At 36.3% G+C, this 23347-nt stretch overlaps 3 protein-coding genes across 3 annotated transcripts in view; 1 reads left to right on the forward strand and 2 right to left on the reverse strand.

Annotated features, from left to right (window-relative positions):
- The window catches only part of LOC144560152 (isoflavone 3'-hydroxylase-like), a 61461-nt gene that overhangs the window by 5241 nt on the left and 32873 nt on the right, over window positions 1-23347 (reverse strand). The window lies entirely within an intron of this gene.
- On the forward strand, window positions 1663-3551 carry LOC144560759 ((+)-piperitol/(+)-sesamin synthase CYP81Q2-like). Its single transcript, XM_078310009.1, has 2 exons — window positions 1663-2642; window positions 2745-3551. The coding sequence occupies exons 1-2, from the start codon at window positions 1713-1715 to the stop codon at window positions 3357-3359; spliced, it is 1545 nt and encodes a 514-aa protein (XP_078166135.1). The 5' UTR covers window positions 1663-1712; the 3' UTR covers window positions 3360-3551.
- LOC144560575 (UDP-glycosyltransferase 79-like) lies at window positions 19464-21182 on the reverse strand. The gene is made up of 2 exons (XM_078309804.1): window positions 20466-21182; window positions 19464-20233 (listed from the first exon to the last, which is right to left on the reverse strand). Exons 1-2 carry the CDS (start codon window positions 21111-21113, stop codon window positions 19511-19513), a joined length of 1371 nt encoding a protein of 456 aa, XP_078165930.1. The 5' UTR covers window positions 21114-21182; the 3' UTR covers window positions 19464-19510.

Genomic DNA, 23347 nt, shown 5'->3' on the forward strand with positions numbered 1-23347 from the left:
AGAAATATATCTGTGAGATATTTTTTTTTTCCTAAAGCAATTAAGACAACAATTTTTTTTATTTGTTACGTGAAGCTTGATAATTGCCCCTAGTCAATTTTTTTATGTGTATGAGATATTTTTTTTTCCTTGGGAGTCTATTAATATAAATAAATATAATTAGTAAAAAAGTACAAAGTGATTGATATGTATAAAAATGAAGGAGAAGAAATAAAGAAACAAAAGAAATTTGGAAACAGAGAAATATATTGCTACAAGGAGGAGTCTGCTTAATTGAAGAATGACTGAATGAGAAATAAGAAAATAAAATGAGAAATAAGGAAAGAAAGAGAGAAAAATAACAAAATTCTCTACTCAATTTTAATTGTAACATATCGTGTGGCAGTATGTGTGGTGAATATATTATTAACTAAATTTGGATTTCTACACATAAAACATATACATTTAATAAAAAAGAGACAAATTATTTGATTGAAGGGTTGATATTAAATATGAAATTTCATCTTTCAGTCGTAGCCGTTGGCAGATTAGGACATCTACTTGTATAATATAAGAATGAATATATATATAGAGAGAGAGTATAGCTAAATTGCTACCGGTAGCACTTCGACCTAAGTGCTTATGGGGTCAAATTAATTTTAGTATTTGATGTTCAAACAACAAATTTAAACTGTTAAATGTTCAATCTATATTAAAATGTGCTTGGCGACCAAAATTTATATTTTTTTGGAATTTTTTTACTATTTATTAAGCTGGTTTGAAAACTGCTATTTTTATTAATTTTCTACAACATTGAAAAACAACAGTTTTCAAACTATAGATTGAACATCTAACAGCTAATTATGTAATTAATTAAAATATAACAATTAGATTCATATGTTAAACAAATCATGAATATAATATCATAAAATGTAAAAAAAATAAATAAAACTATATATAATGATTCGTTGCACACCACAATTAATAGACGTAAGGATATGGACTATAGTAGTTAGTAATTAAGGATACACGTTGCACACCACATTAAATAAAACTATATATAATGATTCGTTGCACACCACAAAACAGGCGATCCGTATTGTGATCGTCACAAGTCAGTTCGTGATCTGGACCTAGTTGGCCAATTGATTCACTAGGTTTGACTGAATCTTATTTTAAAAAAAATAAATAAATTCTACAAATCTCTTAGACCAAGCTAAACAACATAAAATTTACAAAAATTCATATCTAATTAAGCTAATGAGCAAACAAAACCTCATATCAAACTCATTTAATCTGAATTGGGCCACTAACGAGCTGACTCGTTATCATCTCGATCCACTAAATTAAGAACTAGTTGTTATGGAACGATTGACAATTGACCCGTTATTTTTAGTCCGTACTTTCGTCATGTTAAAATAACCCTTATCAAATATAATACGGATCGGATAACAGAAAATAATTTTAGTGACCCCACTATTATTGGTCCAAGGCATAATACCCACTATTATTTTTTGTCAACAAATATGCAGGGCCCTCTCAGTTTCACTTTCACCCAAGAGCATAATTTCCTCTTTCCTTTATTTGTTGGAAGTCGTGAGCCTGATGCGACATATACAATGATAATTTTTTTTTCTTGTAAGCCTACCACCCTATCCGATTCTATCTATAAGCCTTCCCGTGATATGGCATCATAATAAAAGACATCACTAGATTCACTACTCAATTTAACAATGACTTCTTTGAATTTAGTTTTACAGAGCATCCTCCTCTCCACTATTGTCCTTGTCTTTCTAAAATTTGTTCTCTCTTATACCAACAAAAAAAATCTGCCTCCAAGTCCTCCGGCACTGCCCTTCATCGGCCACCTCTATCTTTTCAAAAAGCCCCTCCACCATACTCTGGCCCGCATATCGCAAAAGTATGGCCCCATTACTTTTCTTCGCTTCAGCTCTAGGCCGGTCCTTGTCATTTCTTCTCGGTTATTGGCTGAAGAGTGCTTCACAACCCACGACTTGGTGTTAGCGAACCGACCCCAATCGATATCCTCCTCTACCAAACACAAGGGAACCAAAATCACCGGAATAGGTGGGGCCAACTATGGTCCCTATTGGCGTAGTGTCAGAAGGATTGCAGCAGTGGAGCTCCTCTCTTCTCAGCAGTTACATGCCTCGTCAGATGTTCGTGCGACAGAGATCGAGGACATGGCTCGCCGACTCTTCAAATCATGGAATAAGACTTGTTCTGTCGGGTCAAACAGCTCAGATGGGATGAACAAGTTGGAGCTCAAAACAAGTCTATTTGAACTGTCGCTAAATGTGTTAATGACAATGATAGCAGGAAAGAGATTCTATGGAGATAACATAGGGGACATGGAGGAGACAAAGCGATTTAGGGAAGCAGTGGAGGAGCAATTTGCCTTGAGCGGCGGTGCATCTAATTTAGAAGACTTTGTACCGGTTCTTAGGTGGTTCGATCTAAATGGTGTGATGAAGAAAAAGGCACAGTTGTTTAAGCAGCAGTTAGAGACGGTTCAAAAGCTAATTGAAGAGCATAAAACAACTTGTGGTGAAATAAAGAAAACAATGATAGGTCATTTGCTTGAATTACAGAGGAAGGATTCAGAGGGCTACAGTGACCAAATAATTCAACGCATCTGCCTGGTATGTTAACTTGTGAAGTCCCAAGCTAATATAATATTACATCAAAAAATTGGAAACAAGTATATATTTTTCGACTAATTATATTTATCCTTTTAAATTCAGAGCATGTTACTAGCTGGAACAGATACCACATCTAACACGGTGGAATGGGCCATGGCGATCCTACTGAACAATCCCCAAGTACTAAAGAAAGCAGCAACTGAAATTGACAAGCATGTCAGGAATGAGCGGTTGATACAGGAGTCAGACATGGATCAGATTCCCTACCTTGGATGCATTATGCGTGAGGTGCTCCGGCTTTACCCTGGTGCCCCACTTCTTGTCCCTCATGAGTCACGCGAAGATGTCACCATTGGTGGCTACAACATCCCACGTGAAACGATGGTGTTGGTGAATGTGTATCAGATCCACAGAGATCCCAACATATGGGAGGAATCTGAGAAATTTATCCCGGAGAGATTTGAAAACAGGAAGGCTGAGAGTAATTTTATGATACCATTCGGGATGGGCAGGAGAAGGTGCCCGGGAGAAGGCCTCGCTATGCGAGAAGTCGGGTTGATATTAGGAACTCTTATTCAATGTTTCGATTGGGATCGAACAACGAATGAACTCATCGACTTAACTGAAGGTTCCGGTCTCACCCTTCCTAAAGCCGTTCCACTCGAAGCGATGTATCGGCCTCGAGAAGGCATGATGAAGGTCCTTTCTGGATTATGAACTCCTTGTTACTGTGTGTAGTGCACTACGCACACTTAGAGGACCTTTAGTAATATTTCCCATTTAGTTTAATATACAAATATCATGGGGGTTGGGCATATACACCCTCTGCACATGTTTTATTGTCCTTTTTGTAATATTAATTTGCATTTGTACAATTCAAGAAATTAATAAATCATGATTTTCTTCATATATATTTCCCAGATCATCTGGATTGCCTCTAAAAAAAAAAATGAATAGTTAATAGGCTGAACAATCCAATGATTCACTACTTGCCTAAAGACCCTAATGTCTCTTGGTACTCCAAACCAGTAATAGGCTGAACAATCCAATGATTCACTGTCGCATTATGTCCAATAAGAGCCTACATACAGACTAAATGATTCTCTTTTAGACCGGTTTATGGGTATTGTAAGTTCCATTCAATATGAAAACCAAATACAATAGCTTTAGGCCGGAGAGATGAAACAGGAAAATAATTTTGGGATCTCAGTATTCTGTTAACAATCCTATGCGCATTTGTTCAGGAAAATTATTTTCTTTTTCGCGAAACCTGTTACGTTCAAGGCCTTCTGTTTTTGGGCTTCAATATATTATTTTTTCCTGGGCAGGTAGTGAACGGGTTCTTTTCTTTTATTTCCTTGGGCCGAGATATTTAATAAAAGGGTGATCCGTTTAGTTCTTATTTCTATTGACCCATGAAAATAGGCACGTTGTTGACGGGTATATGTTTTTATCTTCACTAAAGATAAAAGCTTGAGTTGCTGCGCAGCTGCAAATGCAACATACATTTTTGGAATGGATAAAAATTGATTTCTTTTAAGGACTTATTCTTGCAAAAAGTTCCAAAAAAAACTATTGAGATGAGCTACGGTGAGTTGCAAAGTAAAACGCGTTTCTATTTCACACCGTATTTTTATTTTGAAAGTCCAAACGACCTATCCGAACCGTTAGATGTTTAATCTATATTGAAATGTGCTTGGAGACCAAATTTTACATTTTTAGGAATTTTTTTACTATTTATTAAGTATTTTTTAAAATTGTTGTTTTGTTGTAAACAGTAAAAAACAGTAAAATTTTCTGGATCATCAGATCATCGACTTTCAAAATTGCTTATTAAATAGTAAAAAATTTCAAAAAATGTAAAATCTGGTCTCCAAGCACATTTCAATATGGAGAACAAGATGAACGGTTCGGATCGACGTTTTGAACTTTAAAATCGCAAAATATGAGCGTGAAGTAAAATAGTCGCTTTACTTTGCAACTCGCCGTAGCCCATCTCAAAACTATTTGCAAACACTACCCTTGTAAATATTACCGTTATAGCAAGTCTAGAATACTAAAAATATATAGAATGGTTCAACCCTAAAAAAACAGCAACATCATATAGAATGGTTAATTTTCGAAGACTAGGATACTATAAATATACATATATATGCCCAACCATACATCTAGTTAGGGTTTTTCATTTTCTTTCATTAACGACATAATTAAGATGGAAGAAAGAAAGCAAGAAATTAAGAAAAGTAGAGAAGAGAACAGCAGAGATGGGGAGAATGAAAGTCAAAATGAATTTGATTGCTAGTCGATCAGTTCGTTGTGCGACTTTGAAGAGGAAAAGGTCGATCCTCTTGAGAAAGGCCAGCGAACTCTCAACCTTATGTGGTCAGCGGGTGTGCGTCGTTGTTTCTGATGGGCCGGACGATTCATCACCTGTAGTACGGCCGTCACAAGAGGAAGCATGACAGATGCGGAAGGTTGCCGACATGCAGGAGCAGCTAGCTGCAGAATTTAGATCAGCAAAACCTGCATTTCGAGACAATGTTGCACATGCGGTTCAAGAAGGTTCAGGAGAGAATAGATAGCTCGACCCTGTCGGTGGTCTCAGATACTAATTCTCTCGATGATATTGATTAGAGCTTTTATGAATCGGTTTTTACCGGCATAAAAACTGCACTAATTATTTTGTAGGAATGTATCTTTCTAGCCGTTTATCCAATCTGTATCGTATTTGATAAGACGGGTATAAGTATGGATTGAAATTTTTTCGTTATCTAAATGAGTAAAGGTATGGATAATAACTATTTCATACCCATTACCCTGTAGAGTAATTAAAAATCTAAATATATATTCAAGTCAATTTCTAACCCACCTAAATATATATTCATATATATTTGTGTTTTTAATTTTTTTTTCCTTTATAACAACAATTTAGTTGAAATTGATTGTACATTTATATTTATTTTTTTTATTAGAAATGCAATTACATATGTGTGAAATGAATAAATTTTGATGTTTAATTTGTAAAATATAATAAAACTAATTATGATATTAGTATTATCCGTTATACACCCGTTATCGTTCTGTTACCCGATAATATTAGCGGGTAAAAGTAGAGTAGGGTAAGGTCAATTTTTAGTGGGTATGGATAAAGTATAAATTAAGTCAATTTTAATGGATATGAGTATGAAAATGTCTCCACCCGACCCGTACCGTACACTAGTACAAAAAACCCCTTCACCGACCCTTAATCACCGACTGTTTTAAGCAAAGCATCAGTGTTGCTCACACTACACTGACTCTTTTATTAAATAACAGTCAGCATTGTTGTTCAACACTGACGCTTTATAAACAGTCAGTGTTGGTTATCAACACTGACTGTTTTTTAACAAAGAGTCAGTGTTGAACACCAACACTGACTATTTTTCAAGAGTCAGTGTTGATTACCAACTCTGACGCTTTAAAAACAGTCAGTGTTGGTGATCAACACTGACTGTTTTCGAAAAACAGTCAGTGTTGGTGATTAACACTGACTCTTTTGAAAAACAGTCAGTGTCGACACGAACACCGACTCTTTTGAAAAACAGTCAGTGTTGATCACCAACACTGACTGTTTTTAAAAAGAGTCAGTGTTGAGTAGAAATACCGACTCTTTAAAAAGAGTCAGTGTTGGTGCTCAACACTGACTGTTTTTCAAAAGAGTCGGTGTTCGTGGCCACACTGACTGTTTTGGAGAAGAGTCAGTGTTGAGTAGGAATATTGACCCTTTAAAAACAGTCAGTGTTGACTGTTTGTTCATTTTATTTTACATTTTTTTTCTTTATTTTTTTTTCAAATATCATAATTAAAAATATATTATTTTATTTTAAACATTTCATTGAACACATGTAATACGTCAATTTATTTAATAATATCAAGTTAAAACTTAAAATCTTTCAAGTTTTTACAAATACGAATTTAATAATCACAAGATAATAGAAGAAGACGGAGAATCCTAAAGAAAATCACTAGTTCATTATATGAAATGTGATTTCAACCGGGTTTTTTCTTTCATTGACAAATTTGATAAGGGAATCCAATTAATTAATTTGTGGATATTTTACAATACAATTAAGTCTTCCAAAATTTATAATATATTTTTAAACTTTGATTAGTTGTTAAGAAAGTGTGTACATAAATAAATAAGAAATGGTGAACTCGACAACTGTGCAGGTATTTCTCTCCTTCCTTTTATATGACAATTGTTTTTCCAAAAGTACATAATGTATATGCATATGTACCAAGTGTGTATATCTTGAAGGGCGAAGAATTTACATATTACAACTTTATAATATGTTAGAATTGACATTGAGATTACTATTGTTAGCTAGTTATCTGATTACGTGGTATGCTGGAAAGAATGAAAGAAGCAAAAAGAAGAAAAAGATATATATATATATATATTTTTTTTTTTTTCTTTTACTTTTCTTTTTCTTTTCTTTTTCTTTATGAAATTATCATAATCAATGGAAGTTCTCTTTATAGAAATTTCATGAGACAGTGATAGATGAGAGACAAGAGGGAGTAACAGAGAGAAGATAAATGACGTTGTGAATGAATTCTTTCATTAGCTTTAATCAATGAGTTACATAGGCTTTATATAGAGTTTACACTATGATCTCAACCGATGCAGTCAACAGTTGATTACATTCATGTTGTACTAACTAATCCTAACTAACAGTTGAATGTAACGGTTTTACTATTCTAACTGTAATACCCCCCCTCAAGCAGAACAATCCGTGATGTGAAGCTTGGTGCGTAGAAATTGTAAACGAGGCGCCGGTAATCCTTTAGTAAAAATGTCGGCTAGTTGGTCCTTGGAACAAATGAACCGAACTAACAACTCCTTAGAGGCAACTTTCTCCCGTACGAAGTGAAAATCGATTTCGATGTGCTTGGTACGTGCATGAAAAACCGGATTGGTAGCAAGAAATGTGGCGCCAAGATTATCACACCACAAAGTCGGTTTGGAGCGAAGGGGAATGTGAAGCTCTTGAAATAGATGTTGAAGCCACAAAAGCTCCGTACAAGCAAGCGCCATGCTGCGATATTCAGCCTCTGTACTTGAGCGCGAGACGGTTTGCTGTTTCTTGGACCCCCAGGACAAGAGATTCGAGCCAAGGAACACACAAAACCCCGTAGTAGAGCGACGATCATCAGGGCACCCTGCCCAATCCGAATCCGTATAAGCATGAAGCTCGAGAGAGGAGTGAGCATGAAGAGTGATACCATACGTAATGGTACCTTTAAGATACCGCAAGATACGCTTGACAACGTCCCAATGGTCATTCGTAGGAGCATGCATGAATTGCGAAACTTTGTTAACCGCGTAAGTGATGTCGGGTCTAGTAATGGTGGCATATTGAAGGGCTCCCACAACACTCCGAAAGAGAGTAGGATCGGCCATGGGAGAACCATTGTGCTTAGAGAGATCGACCTTGGCAGGAATAGGAGTATTGCACGGTTTTGCACCATCCATTTTAGAACGAACTAGAAGATCATGAATATAGTTCGGTTGGGATAAATGAAGGCCCTTGTCATGGCGAGTGACCTTGATACCCAAGAAGAAGTGCAAGAAACCAAGATCTTTAAGAGAGAAGCAAGAAGATAAAGAAGTCACAAGATCGACAATACGACCCTTGTTGGAGCCCGTGACAATAATGTCATCGACATAGACGAGCACTATGGTAATTTCGGCTTGGGAATAGCACACAAAGAGGGATGGATCTGCATGAGAAGACTTGAAACCGAGATTAAGAAGAGCCGACGCAAGTTTATGAAACCAAGCGCGAGGAGCTTGCTTGAGACCATACAACGCCTTCTTGAGTCGACACACATGATGCGGAAATTGAGGATCACTAAAACCCGGAGGTTGTGTCATATAGACACACTCCTCAAGATCTCCATGAAGAAAGGCGTTGTTGACATCTAGTTGTCGAATATCCCATTTATGTGAGACGGCAAGCGAAAGAATAAGTCGAATGGTGGTCGGTTTGACAACGGGACTAAAAGTCTCATGGTAGTCAAGTCCTTCTTCTTGCGTATAACCTTTGGCTACAAGACGCGCCTTATAACGCTCAATAGACCCATCGGATTTTCTTTTGAGTTTAAAAATCCATTTGCACCCAATTATATTTCGATCACTAGGAGAAGGTACCAATTCCCACGTATTATTATGAGCAAGGGCACTAAGTTCATTCGCCATAGCTAACCGCCATTCGGGAAATTTATTGGCTTGAGTAAAGGAGGATGGTTCGGCTAGAGCAAGATTAGGCAAGGGATGTTTGGAGGTGAGAAGAGATACGTGATCGGGAAATAATTTCGGTCGTCTAGTATTCGTTTTGGTCCTGGTGAGCATATGATGTTGATTGAGAGAAGAAGAAGGCACAGCAGGAGGTTGGGGCACTAGAGAGGTGGTAGCATCAGATGGTTCGGGTGCAGTAGAAGAAGAGTCAGTAGGCAAGTTGGAAGGAGAAGCAGGCCTAGGTGGGGAGAAAGAAGGCACAGTAGGCCCAGTAGCAGCTGTTGGAGTGAGCTGGACCGAAGAAGAGGGAATAGGAGAAAGAGGCCGAGTAGTAGCTGCTGGAAGAAGCTGGGCCGAAGAAGGAGCAGGCCCATTGATGGCTGGTGGAGCTAGCTGGGCCGAAGAGGAAGGAAAGAAAGGAGTAGGCCCATGAAAAGGAGGTAGTGGAGTTGGGGCCGAAGGAGAAGGGAAAAGAGGCAGTGGCCCAGTGGAATTGAGAGGAGAAGCATCTGAACTTGGTGGCATTGTGGAAAAAAGAAGAGGCTGAGATGGAGAGCTAGATTCCACCAGTGGTGAGGCCGAAGGCAGGGAGGTAGAGGATACAAACGGAAAAATGTGCTCATCGAATTTTACATTACGGCTCACATAAATTTTGTTAGTAGGCACATGAAGACATTTATAACCTTTTTGCGTTTGACAATAACCCAAGAAAACACATGGTAATGCACGAAAATCTAATTTGTGAGAATTATAAGGGCGCAATAAAGGAAAACACCTACAGCCAATAACTCTAAAAAATGTGTAATCCGGGTCTTGTTTGAATAATCGAGTAAAAGGAGAGATGTGAGGAGGAGAAGAAGTAGGCAAGCGATTAATAAGAAAAATAACACTTTGAAAGACATGATCCCAAAGATTAGATGGAATTGACGCATGAGACATAATCGCAAGACTAAGTTCAATAATGTGACGATGCTTGCGTTCCGCCAAGCCATTTTGTTGTGGTGTATAAGGGCAAGATGTTTGATGAACAATTTGGGGATAGAGACGAGTGAGCGGTTTATACTCGGTCCCTCCATCGGATTGAAGTGTTTTAATTGTGGTGGAAAATAAATTTTCTACTTGAGCTTTAAACTTGGCAAAAACATTCACAAGTTCATCCTTCGTATGCAAGAAATAAATCCAAGAAAATCGTGAATACTCATCAATAAAGTGTACATAGTACCGAAATCCACTAGAAGAAATAATAGGTGATGGACCCCACACATCGGAGTGCACCACCTCTAAAGGAGAAGAAGTAAAAGAAGTAGAAGTGGAAAATGGCAAAACATGAGCTTTTGCCTTTGAGCAATCAATACAAGAGCTCAATTTATTAGAAAAAATAGGTAAACTATGAAACTTTATAATGTGATGAGTAGTAGAAGGTGAAGGATGACCCAATCTTGCATGCCATAAGTCGGCCGAAGCACGCTCACCAAGCAAAGCTCTAGGCGAAGAAGTCAATTGGTAAAGTCCACTAATGAGGGGCGCTCGAAGAAGCGTTCTCATAGTGAGGCGGTCCTTTACAAGACAAAAATTAGGGTGAAATTCCATAATTACATCATTATCCCGAGTGAAACGAGAAATACTAATAAGATTTTTAGTAATGAGAGGAACATGTAGTATTTCTTTGAGATGTAACTTATCAAGACCCATAGATAGAATAGAATGACCAATATGATGAATAGGTAAGTTGGAGCCATTACCTACTTGTAGAGTATCATGACCAACATATGGAGTAGAGGAAGAGAGGGCATTGATATCAGCTGTGACATGGTGAGTCGCGCCCGAGTCTAAAAACCACGCTTCACTTGGAGAGGATGTAGTGGTGTTGACAAATGCTTGAGCTTGAGCTTGTGAGTCGGCCGCATATGCCGCATCATACCTATACCAACAAATCAAAGCACCATGTCCCTTCTTGTTGCAAATCTGACACGTAGGAACCTCCTCATCAGATGAAGACCGAATAGAGGCTGAACGGTGGTGAGAAGCTCCTCTGCCTTGACTTTGTTGATATGGGCCAGATTTGGTAGAAACAGGGCCTTGACTGGGAGTAGGCAACAGAGGAGGTTTAGATGGGCCAGTAGAAGAAACTGGGCCTTTGGAGTAACGGCCTTTAGAGAAATTGCGGCCTCTACCCCGTCCTCTCCCAGATGATGCGTAGGAAGCAGAGGGATCGGTGGTGTGAACAGCCATGGTCGCTTGCTGGAGATGCTGAGTGTTAAGGAGGGTTTCGTGAGTAAGAAGAAACGCATGAAGCTCGGAAAGATTCACTGGAGTGGCGCGGGTGGTGAGAGTGACAACGAAAGAATTGAAATCGGGTCCCAACCCGTTAAGGATGTACCGAACTAAATCTTGATCGGAGACCGGATCACCCGCCTCAGCAAGCTGATCAGAGATGCTGCGCATTCGCTCAAAGTAGTCAGTGCACGGAGTGCCTCCTCGAATAGTGGTTTGAAGTAAGCGACGAAGTTCCATGACCCGAGCCGAAGAGATGGCCGAGTAAACCATGTGAAGAGACTGCCACAAATCACGAGAGGTTTTGCAAGAGACGTACTGAGAGAGAATGGGGCCAGTAATGGTGGAACGGAGCCACCCAAGTAAGAACCGATCTTGGCGATGCCATGGCATATAGGCCGGATTGGAAACGGAGGTGCCGGCAACAATCAAATTCTGAGGCGGAGGAGAAGCATCAGGACTCAAGTACTGAGCCAAGCCAAAACCATCGATAATCGGTTCAATTTGGGACTTCCAAGTCAAGAAATTCTGCCGATCAAGTTTGGTAGACACCGGTATAGTGATATGAACAACCGGTTCAGCGACAAGAGAGGAAAGGGAGGAAGCCGGAGTAGCCTGAGAAGTGTCGGAAGCCATGGAGACAAGAAAAAATAGCTGAATCTTGAAAGAAAGACTTAATCTTGAGAGAAGGATCAGTGGCTCGATACCATGATAGATGAGAGACAAGAGGGAGTAACAGAGAGAAGATAAATGACGTTGTGAATGAATTCTTTCATTAGCTTTAATCAATGAGTTACATAGGCTTTATATAGAGTTTACACTATGATCTCAACCGATGCAGTCAACAGTTGATTACATTCATGTTGTACTAACTAATCCTAACTAACAGTTGAATGTAACGGTTTTACTATTCTAACTGTAATAGACAGCTATACAAGAGGCAAACAAAATAATGCTAACAGATGCACCTCTCCTATACCCACCTGGACAGGTATATATTTTAACTGGTCAGGATTATGAAATATGTTTATATGAATTGTCAGTAGTGTGTATATATTTTTCCAGTACTATTACCTAGAACTGCAGTGATTTGATTTTGATGACTTTGGTACCAGCGAGAGGGAGAGAGAGACAGAGAGATGGTACCATCAGTAAGGCAAACAACAATTTCAAGAAAAGAAGTGGTGAGCGGAGAATACCGGGAAGGAAAATTGGAACTCATGGAGGAAAAGAAAGAGGTCAACTATGTGGTTATGTAAATTTCAAATGTGGATATATGGCATGTAATTTGGATAATTTTTAATGGCAATTAACTTGTTTGGTGTCTTTTGTTTGTGATTGTGGCATATTAATTTTTTAATGTCAATAATGTTGAATGGTAATATATGGCTAGCAAAACAGAATCATGCCAACACAGAAAAACAGTCGGTGTTGGTGCACAACACTGACTCTTTTTGAAAAGAGTCGGTGTTGGTGCTCAACACTGACTCTTTCTCAAAAGAGTCGGTGTTGGTGCTCAACACTGACTCTTTGCCAAAGAGTCAGTGTTGGTGCTCAACACTGACTCTTTTGCCAAAGAGTCAGTGTTGACCAGCAGTACTGACTGTTTTTAAAAAGTCAGTAAAAGAAACTTTCACTGGCGCCGGTTTTACTGACGCCGCTATAACAGTCGGCATAGGGGTATTTCAACAGTCAGTGAATGTATTTTTTGTACTAGTGGTAACCATTGACACTCAGTAGTTGAATATTGCATGTTTAGTAACAAGAATTGTTTTTCCAGTACTATATGGATCGATATTTGACTCTTTTACCAGCACCAGTCATTGGATCCACAGGCATGGAAGAGGATATTAAATTGAAACGAAGCCGTTCGATCCACTTTAAGATTAGTGCGGATGATTTAATCCGCCAGCGCCCCGTGAATCTTAATCAGAACACAAACCAAAAGAAAAATAATTACGAAATGCATATGGTTGTAGGAAAAACTTTCTTGATGTTTAGATTTAAATCAAGAGGAGGGTTCAAATGCCTCCATGATTTTGTGCATCCATCTCTCTCCATCATTTTCAAAGTTCAAACAGTCGATCCGAACCGCTCAACGTAACCTCCATACTAAAATATGTTTGGAGACCAAATTTTATATTTTTAGGAATTTTTTTACTATTTTCTTAGATAGATACAAAATCAGTAAATCTGAACCATCTAAAAACAGTATTTTTTTTACCTATCTAAAAAAATTTGTAACATCAAATAAGTATTTAAATAGTAAGATATTTATTTAATTTTTTTATTTTCAAACCAAAAAAATTAATAAAATTATTTACAAGATTTTTTTTAAAAACTATCTAGATCGGTTCAATACTAAATAACCAATCCAGATACTATTAGGATCGGTTTTTTAGTAATGAACCGATCCAGATTGATTAAAAAAAATTATTAAAGAACATTAGGATCAGTTTTTTTAGTAATGAACCAATCCAGATACTATTTGATTTTAACAAGAATAACTAGAATAATCAAATTAAGAATAACTATTAGGAAGCTGATAATTAACCCCGCACCTCCTACCCCGCAATTATCCCGCACAAAATGCCAAAAAACTCCAACTGTCATTTTTTTTCATAAGGTATTAATACTTACGTACAGAAGTATTTATCCCTAAGAACAAAACTATTTATCCCTAAGCACGAAAGTATTTAGAGGACCATGAACGTTTTTTTTCATAGAAGGTGGGGGAATCTCAAATCACATGGGGGGGCATGCACGTTTTTAGAGGTGGATTTTTTCTTATCTCATTTCAATCTCGTCCACATTTCTCACGATCTATAAGAAATTTTGCGAATCTAAAACCACGAACGTTTTCTACATAATTTTCTCTTTCAAATGAGATCCATAATAACATACTTTCGAACAAGTCGTTACAGAAGTATTTATCCCTCATCATACAAGTATTTATACCTATACTTGAAAGTATTTTTTTGCATATAATACTTATAATACTTGATATTAATACTTTCATATGTCAGTAACTATCATATGTAAAAAATATTTGCAAGTATAGTTATAAATACTTGCACAATGAGAGATAAATATTTATAATACTTGATAGTAATACTTTCATATGTCAGTATAAATACTTATAATACATGATATTAATACTTTTATATGTCAGTATAAATACTTTCATATGTCAGTAACTGTCATATGTAAAAAATATTTACAAGTATAGTTATAAATACTTGCACAATGAGGGATAAATACATGTGTAACAATGAAGACGTTCGTGGTTTTAGATTCGCAAAATTCATCGAAGATCATTAGGAATATGGATGAGATTGAAATAGAATAAAAACTAATTTGAAGAGAGAGAGAGTGGGGGGATGGAATGGGGGGGGGGGGGGGGGGGGGGGGGGGGGAGTAATATAATTGTTCTAACTATTAACTCTAAAATAACTATTATAATCCAATCAAACACCAAATAATCTAATTCTAAAAATAACTTATTCTCAATCCAACCAAATATACATTTATATGTTCAAAACAAATCTGGTACCCTACTTATAATTATCAAATCCATACCGTTTGTTGCACGAATCTTAAAAAGAAACCCCTATATCTACATAAGTCAGTGAATTACTTTTAGTAACTGAGGGAATAATACGAATTCCTGTTAGATAGGGGGACCAGAGAATAATTTTTTTATTATTAACATGTGATCTTGGTTTAATCGGTTCTGAACTTGACTTGACTAATTAAGTAGTAAACAGAGTGACATCAACGCTGGAGGAGACGCGTCAGTGATGCTAATTATAGACTGGAAGTCTTCCTTAAAAATTATTTCTGACTAATTATGTTCTGTTCAAATTCATTTGGAATTTTGGATTGTTCCAAACTAGGTAATTTGAACCCACGTACCGGTGGTTAGGAAACGTATCCTCCCATAAGATATTCTTCTTATTTTACGGTTTGAGATTAACTTCCAGCAGTTCTGAGATTCAGACTAGCATAGGGGTAGTATTATTGGGCTTTGAGATTCGTGACAATTTAAAAAGAACGGTCTAGATCTACTAATGGTAAAAGATTCTCTATTACAGTACCCAGGAGGGTGTGAATTCCCGGTGGTTATAGAGCAAAATCCGGATAAACTGGTGGAAAGCTCTCAAGGTAACCTCATGAGAACTTTTTATCAGTAGAAAATATTAAAAAAAATAAGATAAAATCACAAAGAATGTATTAGTTTTATCATGCACAGAAAGATCAGTAATTCTATTTTTTTATTAGTCAAATAGTGTAATCTCACTCATTGCATAAAAAACTAAAAATAGATCTAAGAAGTTTGAATCGGTACAATTCTCTCCGATTCAAACTTTGATATTTCTACAAATCTTTCTACTAATAAAAAATTAGCAATACTTTTTTCATTCCTCTCTGTTTTTTTTAATGTTTTCTACATATGAAAAATTCTCTAACCTCACTGTCTTCCACACAGTCAACGCATAATTTTGATTCTTTCATACAAATTTTTGACTGCTTTTCGCTCATTTGGAATATCTTTATACATGAAGGCTTTAGGAGGATCTTATGTACTTCTATTCTCTATTATTAAAGTATTAACAATTATAATTTAAAATTTAATTGCAAAATGAAACTGTTCAATTTAATCTATTTTATATTCCTCTGTACATATAAATATTCTTTTACGACATTTGGATTTTATTTGATCGATGTTAAGAGCATACAAAACTACATAATAGATTACTTCTATAGATTGATTTTTCAACTTGTTACATATAAAAATGAACTTGAAAAATGATTAAATATGTTATATGCATATAGAGAAATAACATAGATCCCAACTTTATTTGGATATATAAGTTTTTAAAAAAAATTATATTCTTTAAAAAAATGTTATTACAAAAAAAATTAAAAAGTGTAAGTACAAATAATGAAAACATTTGTCCCCTTATCAAATTGCACATATATTTTCTCTGCTATTTTTCCAAAAGAAAAAAAATAGCGTATTTCAACTCATATAATATATATTCCTTAAGAAAATATCCAAATTAAAAATTAAACTCCAGATGTATTTTCAATAATTTAAATAAGATGTGTATTAAATATAAGTCACCGTTTTTCACACAGTCAACACATTTTTTTTTCACTAAAGTACGTTCCACAATTTTTGGATATTTTTATTAAACCAAGAACATATAAATGACAAATATAATTTCTTTGCTTTAAAAATAGATAAATTTTAGCATGTTCTAACTCTTCTGATATACATTTTGAAAACAATTACTAAAATTTAATTAAATATGTTAATATATATATACAATTATTTAATTAAGGGTGCATTAAATTTGAAGATTGTATTTTATCAAATAATTGAAATTAATTTTTAGCAATAAACTTTTAATGACTTTAGATCAATTAAATTTTATGTTGCTTTGGAAGCACTTTTAGGGTCGGTTGTTAAAAATAACAAATCCTAAAAGTTTTTTTTTTAAGAATTATGATCACTTATTTTAAATAACCGATCCATATTACTACTATTAGGATCAGTTGTTTAAAAGAACCGATTCTAAAAGTTTTTTTTTTTGGAATTAGGATCGGTTATAATAACTGATCCTGATAGTATTAAGATCGGTTTTTTGGAATTAACTGATCCTAATGCTTATGTAGCGCTAGGGTTTATTTTCGTTTCACGCCTTTGTACTTATCCAAAATATTTGAGTCTCAACTCATCCCTTTATTTTCGTTTCATGCCTCTGTACTTATCTAAAATATTTGAGTCTCAACTCATCCCTCTCTCTTTCTCTCTCTCTCCTCCGTGTCTCTCTCTTTCTCTATCTCCGTCTCTCCCTCTCCTCTGTGTTTCCCTCTCTCTGTCTTTGTCTCTCCCTCTCGCCTCACCCTCTCTGCTCAGTAAGTTTTACTATTAATTTTAGGTTTATTAACAAAGTGGATTTGCATGTGATTTAAGAGGTTTGATGTTAATTTTGTCTTCTATTTGCAAATTTTATTTTGAATGTTACCTTGTTGGTATTTTTTCAGGCTTGCAAATTGAAGTTAGGGGATTTCAATGGTGCTATATTAGATACTGATTTTGCAATTCGTGAGAGGGAGGGTCATGCTAAGGCTTATTTTCGGCAATGACATGTTATGAAATTTATTTGATATTGTGTTTATGGTGCCAAAATTATGGAATTTTTTCTGGTGTTATCTTCTTGTAGGGATAAGCAGTGATGACTAATTCACTCTGCTCTTTAGAGATGCAAAACTTAATTTTTGTTGATAGAGAGTTCACATTTTGGTTATTTCTAAAGCTTTAGTTTAGGTAAACTTTGCATGAACATGAATTTTTTTTTTAATAATTTAAGATGTGTATGATATTTAATTTAGGATGTGTATATGATATTTGATTATTGCTTCTTAGTGTGCAAAAAAAAAAATTAGGATGCTGGCCAGCAAAATATATATGGAAGCTGGTCAAATAAATAAAAATATTTTTTTAGCTTCAATAAATTATCAGGATCGGTTATTTTAAACAACCGATTCAGATTACTACTATTAGGATCGGATGTTTAAAATAACCGATCCAGATTACTACTATTAGGATCAGTTGTTTAAAATAACCAATCCTAAAAGTTTTTTTTAGAATTATGATCGGTTATTTTAAACAACCGATCCTAATAGTAGTAATCTGAATCGGTTTTTTAAAATAACCGATCCAGATTAGTATCTATTGTGATCGGTTCTTAGGTATAACCAATCCAGATAAATGCCTATTAAGATCAGTTATAATAAACAATCGATCCTAATAGTTACTATTTGGATCGGTTGTTTAAACAATTAAAAAACCGATCCTGATAGTATCAGTATCACCTTCATCAGGGTCGGTTAGATTCTGATACTAATATGTGTATATAACCGATCATGATTCCATATTTTCCACTAGTGTTCTTAGATCTAAACTCATTTATTATCATGAAATCTCGTAAAATTACTCTAATCACTTAATCCTACATATCTACTCTTAAACACCCTATTACCTCTTTCTCCATCTCTTTTCACAACCGGATCCGCTTTTGTCCGATTGCCGCTGCGCTCCGATGGCCAGATTTGCTCACTGCTGTGTTCCAATCGAGATGGAGGCAGTAAAGGCTCTACGCTTCGAGATTCGACGATACCGCGCTCTCAACTCCAGTCAGCTCCACTTGGCTTCCTTCCCTCTCCCTCATTCTTCTCTCTGTTCACGGAGATAAAGACGAGAGAGGGGGGGAAGATATTACTATATCAGATGTGGAAATTAGAAGAAGTGAAAGAGACGAAATGAACAACGGCGGCAGCTAGAGTTTTTTTTTTCCCTCTTTTTGTTACTTGGGAGAAAAGAGCAAAAGTTGCTGTCGAAGTGAGACTCCTCCCCACCTCTCTAGGCTTCTAATGTAGAGTATTGGGAGTGTCTTTGTTGGAGACTACTGCTGTGTTTGTATGTACGTTGTCTATAATTAAAAATTTGAAACTGACATAGTAATTTTTTTCCTTTTATTTATTTCAAAGCACAATACAGGACTATTATTCAATCCGAAAGTCCAATTCAAATAACCAGGGGCGGATCATAGTGGATGCTGGGGGGTGCTAAGCCACCCCAAGTTTTTAAAATTTTATTATCAAGTATATTGAAATCTTACGTATTTGTTTCTTTTACATGTATTAGCCCCCCCTAATATAACAAGGTTAAAGGGGCTTGAACGTAAGTATTACAATCCAAAAATCACGGACTGGGCTTGTATTTCCTTGTGTGAACAGTGAAAAAAGGTAAATAATCTTTTTCAATTTGAAATTGGGCTTGTTATTTCTGTTTGGGAGCATTGATATCCGCGTGTGTGCAGTAAAAAAGGGAAAAGAGTCTTCTCCAATTTGGAATGGTCAAATAGTATGACTCGTACTGTTGTTATTTTTTGTTTAATGAAAAAAAGGAAAATAATTCTGGGGCTTTTTGTCTGTTTTTAATTTTTATGGTAAACGGTAGGCTGCTTGCTGCAAACCTATGCATGAAGATTTAGGTAGATCATAGGATGCTTTCAAAGCACTTTAATTTTCATTAATATGTTGTTTAATAAATATGAAATTCTAGGGGCTTATACATCAAAATAAAAGTATGACTCGTACTCAAAAAGAAAAAATAATGTTTGATTCAATAAAAAAATTTTAAGATATTATTTAGCCCCCCCTATACTCAAATTATGGTTCCGCCCCTGCAAATAACCATTATACAAAACAAAACATGAAAAAAAAAAAGATAAATGGTTGATCACTTGTTACTAAACTTTGCAACAAGCTCCACAATATTCCTATAGGAAGTGCCACCCTCTTTCATGGCTTCTCTTGCTTTTTTCCTCCATTTCTGTGCATTCCTCCTATACTCCTCACATCTCTCTCCTTGCATCACCTCTTGCACACACCTCTCCACCTCCTCTCTTGTCACCAATCCAGCTCCGTCTTGCCGTGTCCGTACCCCAACCTCCCATACACATTCCACATATTTCGCATTCATTGGTTGGTCGGTCCACTGAGGAAATGCCACCACCGGCACACCAAGACTTAGAGTCTCCACAGTTGAGTTCCACCCGCAATGTGTCAGAAAACATCCAGTGGCCCGATGAGCTAGAACATCCAATTGTGGGCTCCATGTAATTATGAGGCCCCTTTCCTTGGCCTCATCTTTGAAACCTTCAGGTAATTTATTCGTCTCGGAGGACCTAACTACCCAAAGGAAAGGTACATTACTGTTTAATAGACCGTAAGCCAGCTCATCCATTTGGACCTTGTCGAGAGATGATAGACTACCTATGGAAATGTACACGACTGAGTTTGTGGGTTTGGTGTCCAGCCAGGTCATGCACGGAGCTGTGTCTGGTTTGAAGAGGTGAAATCCATAAGAAGTGTCGGATGGAATGAGGTTGTCTAGGTACGAGGATGGCACGGTGGGACCAATAGTCTTCGCTCGCCAGACAGAGGCCATGTATTCTGCTTCCTGCTTAGAAATTTTAGTCCATGAGCTATACGTGTTTGACAATAAAATTACAGAAAGTGTGTTTTATTTCAGATATTAAGTTTAGTACAACTATAACTATGCTAGTTGCACAGAAAAAAATTGTGAGTGAGCAAAAATGTAAAATCACACATCCAACTTAAAATAAAATTCTGCCAAAATTTAAAAAAAAAATGGAAGTATACGGTACTAAAATGGAAATTAAAGTCTTTACCTTAGTTTCTAGCTCATAGAAAGAGTTGATCAGCACCTCATCTGCCTTATCCAGCTCTGAAAATATATTTGTTAACAGTTCCACATAAGCCGGGTACACACCGGGTTTAAGAACAAATGAAGGCAAATCCCCGACTTCAAGCATCGGCAAGCCTGTCAACTGACCTGGCCTTGCCCGAACCGGCATATCGAGTTTTCTCTCCCAAACTTGACCATAAACTGTGTCGACCGCACAAGATTGAGTAAAAAATGCAACTGTTGTTGCACCAAATTGCCTCGCCACATCAGCTCCCCATGGCATGAACGTGTCATAGATGACAACATGGACCGGTCGACCGGCACTTGATTCCGTCTTCATGAGTTGTTCTAGTGTTTTAGAACCAAGCGACTTGAGCTGAGCTACATAGTCTGAGACAGAACTGACTTCAGTTACACTTTTATCGAAGCCATCAGAAATTGTTGCAATGTGAACCAATCCGGCTTCTGGTTTGGTTGAGCCGAGAACTGATCGGGTGATGGCTAAAGTTGATCGTAGGCCGTGGTGGGCCAGCCGCTTGGCGAATTGGAGCATCGGATTGATGTGACCTTGGCTTGGGTAAGGTAGGAGAAGCACATGGGGGCATTTTTGGTGTTGTTTATGGTGTGCCATTATCGCCTTCTCTCTTTTCAAAGATCGATGTATATGTTTGCTTGGTGGCTTGCTTATGATTTATGAGAGAGGTTGGTTTAGTAGATATGAGTAGTGAGTGGCCTAGTATTTATACAAGGATCAATGTGATCTAGTGAGAAGCAATGAGCAAATTAAGGAAGAGAATTTTAAATTGAAATCCTTTTAAAAGAGTTGAATTTTCTCAAGCAGCAGGTGTTTTTTGCCTGACCGTGTATTTTGTAAGCATAAATATTCTGTTACCTCAGAGGATATGGAACTTGCATCTCTTAGACTACATATATACCGAGGAATTATGATACTGACAAGCTAGTTAGACTTTAACGATACAGGAAATATTATATATTTATATGCTTAAAGAATAAAGAGAAATCATAGAAGATTCAATGCCGCCTTTGACATTTTTGAATTAATTGCATGACGCTCTTGTGATTACCTCATTAATGATTAGCTCATTCATGACATAATAAAACTTCCTTTATCTTGTTTTAAAATACTTATTGATTTTTCATCGGCCGACATAACTAGCTCCAGCTCATATGTGGCTCCAGTGGTTAGCAAATGCAAAATATTAGACTATAAATTATGAGCCCAAAACCCATAAAATAAAATCACAGTAACCAAAATAGTGGGCGTAGGCTAAATGGGCCCATATAATAAAGTCACGATTATAGGAATTTAGATCCAGTGCAGTATCGTACAGTGTAGAATAAGATTTGCATAATCTGTTTTAATCTGAAACGAATTATAAAGTGCATCCTTTATAATTTAAATAGACACCGAAATTATTTTTACTGAGATACAAGTTATTCTACCGCACAGGATTCTCCCGCCTTATAGTTGTGGCACGTAATCTTTTCATTTTGATAGCAGTGTGCCACAACTATGACACGTTATTCACAGTATGAACAGGGGCCCACATTCTGAACCGCACCTGGTATTAAACCTAGAGTCGCTCAAACGCTCAAACGGGCTGTTTTTGGATCTGTTCACTGAACATCTGAATGGGCTGTTCATTGGATATCAAACGGGCTGTTAAATACCTGTTCAGATTCGGTTCGTATTTAAGAATTAATTTGAACATGAACCGAACTTTGAACCTTGTCTGGATTATAACCCGTTCAATATTATTTTTACAAAAGTGGTATTTTACCACCAGTTTCATTACGAAAAGAAAGAGTTCATACAACAAGTCCAAAGTAACACTACCAAAATATAGTAATACTACAAATTAAAATAACAGTACCAAAATAACATCTAACACCATAAGCTAACAACAAAACATAATAGCATAACATGATATAGTAATACTAAATGGAATCCGAAATGGCTATAACACTAGAAGAGGAGACACTAGCTGATGAAGATGAAATACTAGGCAGAAACCCAGCAGCACGATCAATAACATTATTAATAACTGCTCTGTCACTCAAATGATCAGCTAGGTCCAACCCTTCTAAACCAAGACCAGGGTCCTCGTCGGAATCCAGCAGGGAGCTATCCTGGATAACCCGTTCAATATCAGTTTGTTAATTGTTCAGCCCATTTGTTCATAGACAACCCTGTTCAATTAGCAGCCCTAGCAGTGTGTATTCACTCTCTCAGGCAATATGCCATAGACAAAGCACAACACAAGATTTTAAAGTCGGTCTATAATTTCCTGATTCATTAAACTCGTAGTCCTACCATGAATCAAATAAAGAGTATATATAAGCCGTTTTTTCCCTTCAATTTTTCAATTTCTTCGATCGCTAAACCCCATCATAAAGATTTTTTTTTTTAAAAACCATCATTAAAAAAAAAAACAATCAGAAACCAACTTGATTAAAAAAATTTATAAAAAAAAAACAACTTTACTCAATTAGAAGTTCGGTATAATTCAGATTTGAGTTGTTCATATTATTCGGTTTTCTTAATTATTTGCAAATTTTTTTGCTCTCTTGTGAAATTTTATTTATTTTGCTCTTAGTGTATAATTTTGAATTATATTCAAATGATTTTCGAATTATGAATTTGTAATCCTATTAAATCTTTTTCCAATTATTAAGTTGGTCACTACTCACTAGGATTCGTATCCTCCCAGGAATTGTAAAGGATTATTCTCACTTTATGGTTTTAGATTAAATCTCAGCCGATTTGGGATCCGGGCTAGCATGGGGGCATAATTATTGGGCTTTGAGATTTGTGCCAAGTTAAAAAGAACGGTACAGATCTAC

Source organism: Carex rostrata, chromosome 10 (genome assembly GCF_964058835.1).
Source record: "Carex rostrata chromosome 10, lpCarRost1.2, whole genome shotgun sequence".
NCBI lineage: Eukaryota > Viridiplantae > Streptophyta > Magnoliopsida > Poales > Cyperaceae > Carex > Carex rostrata.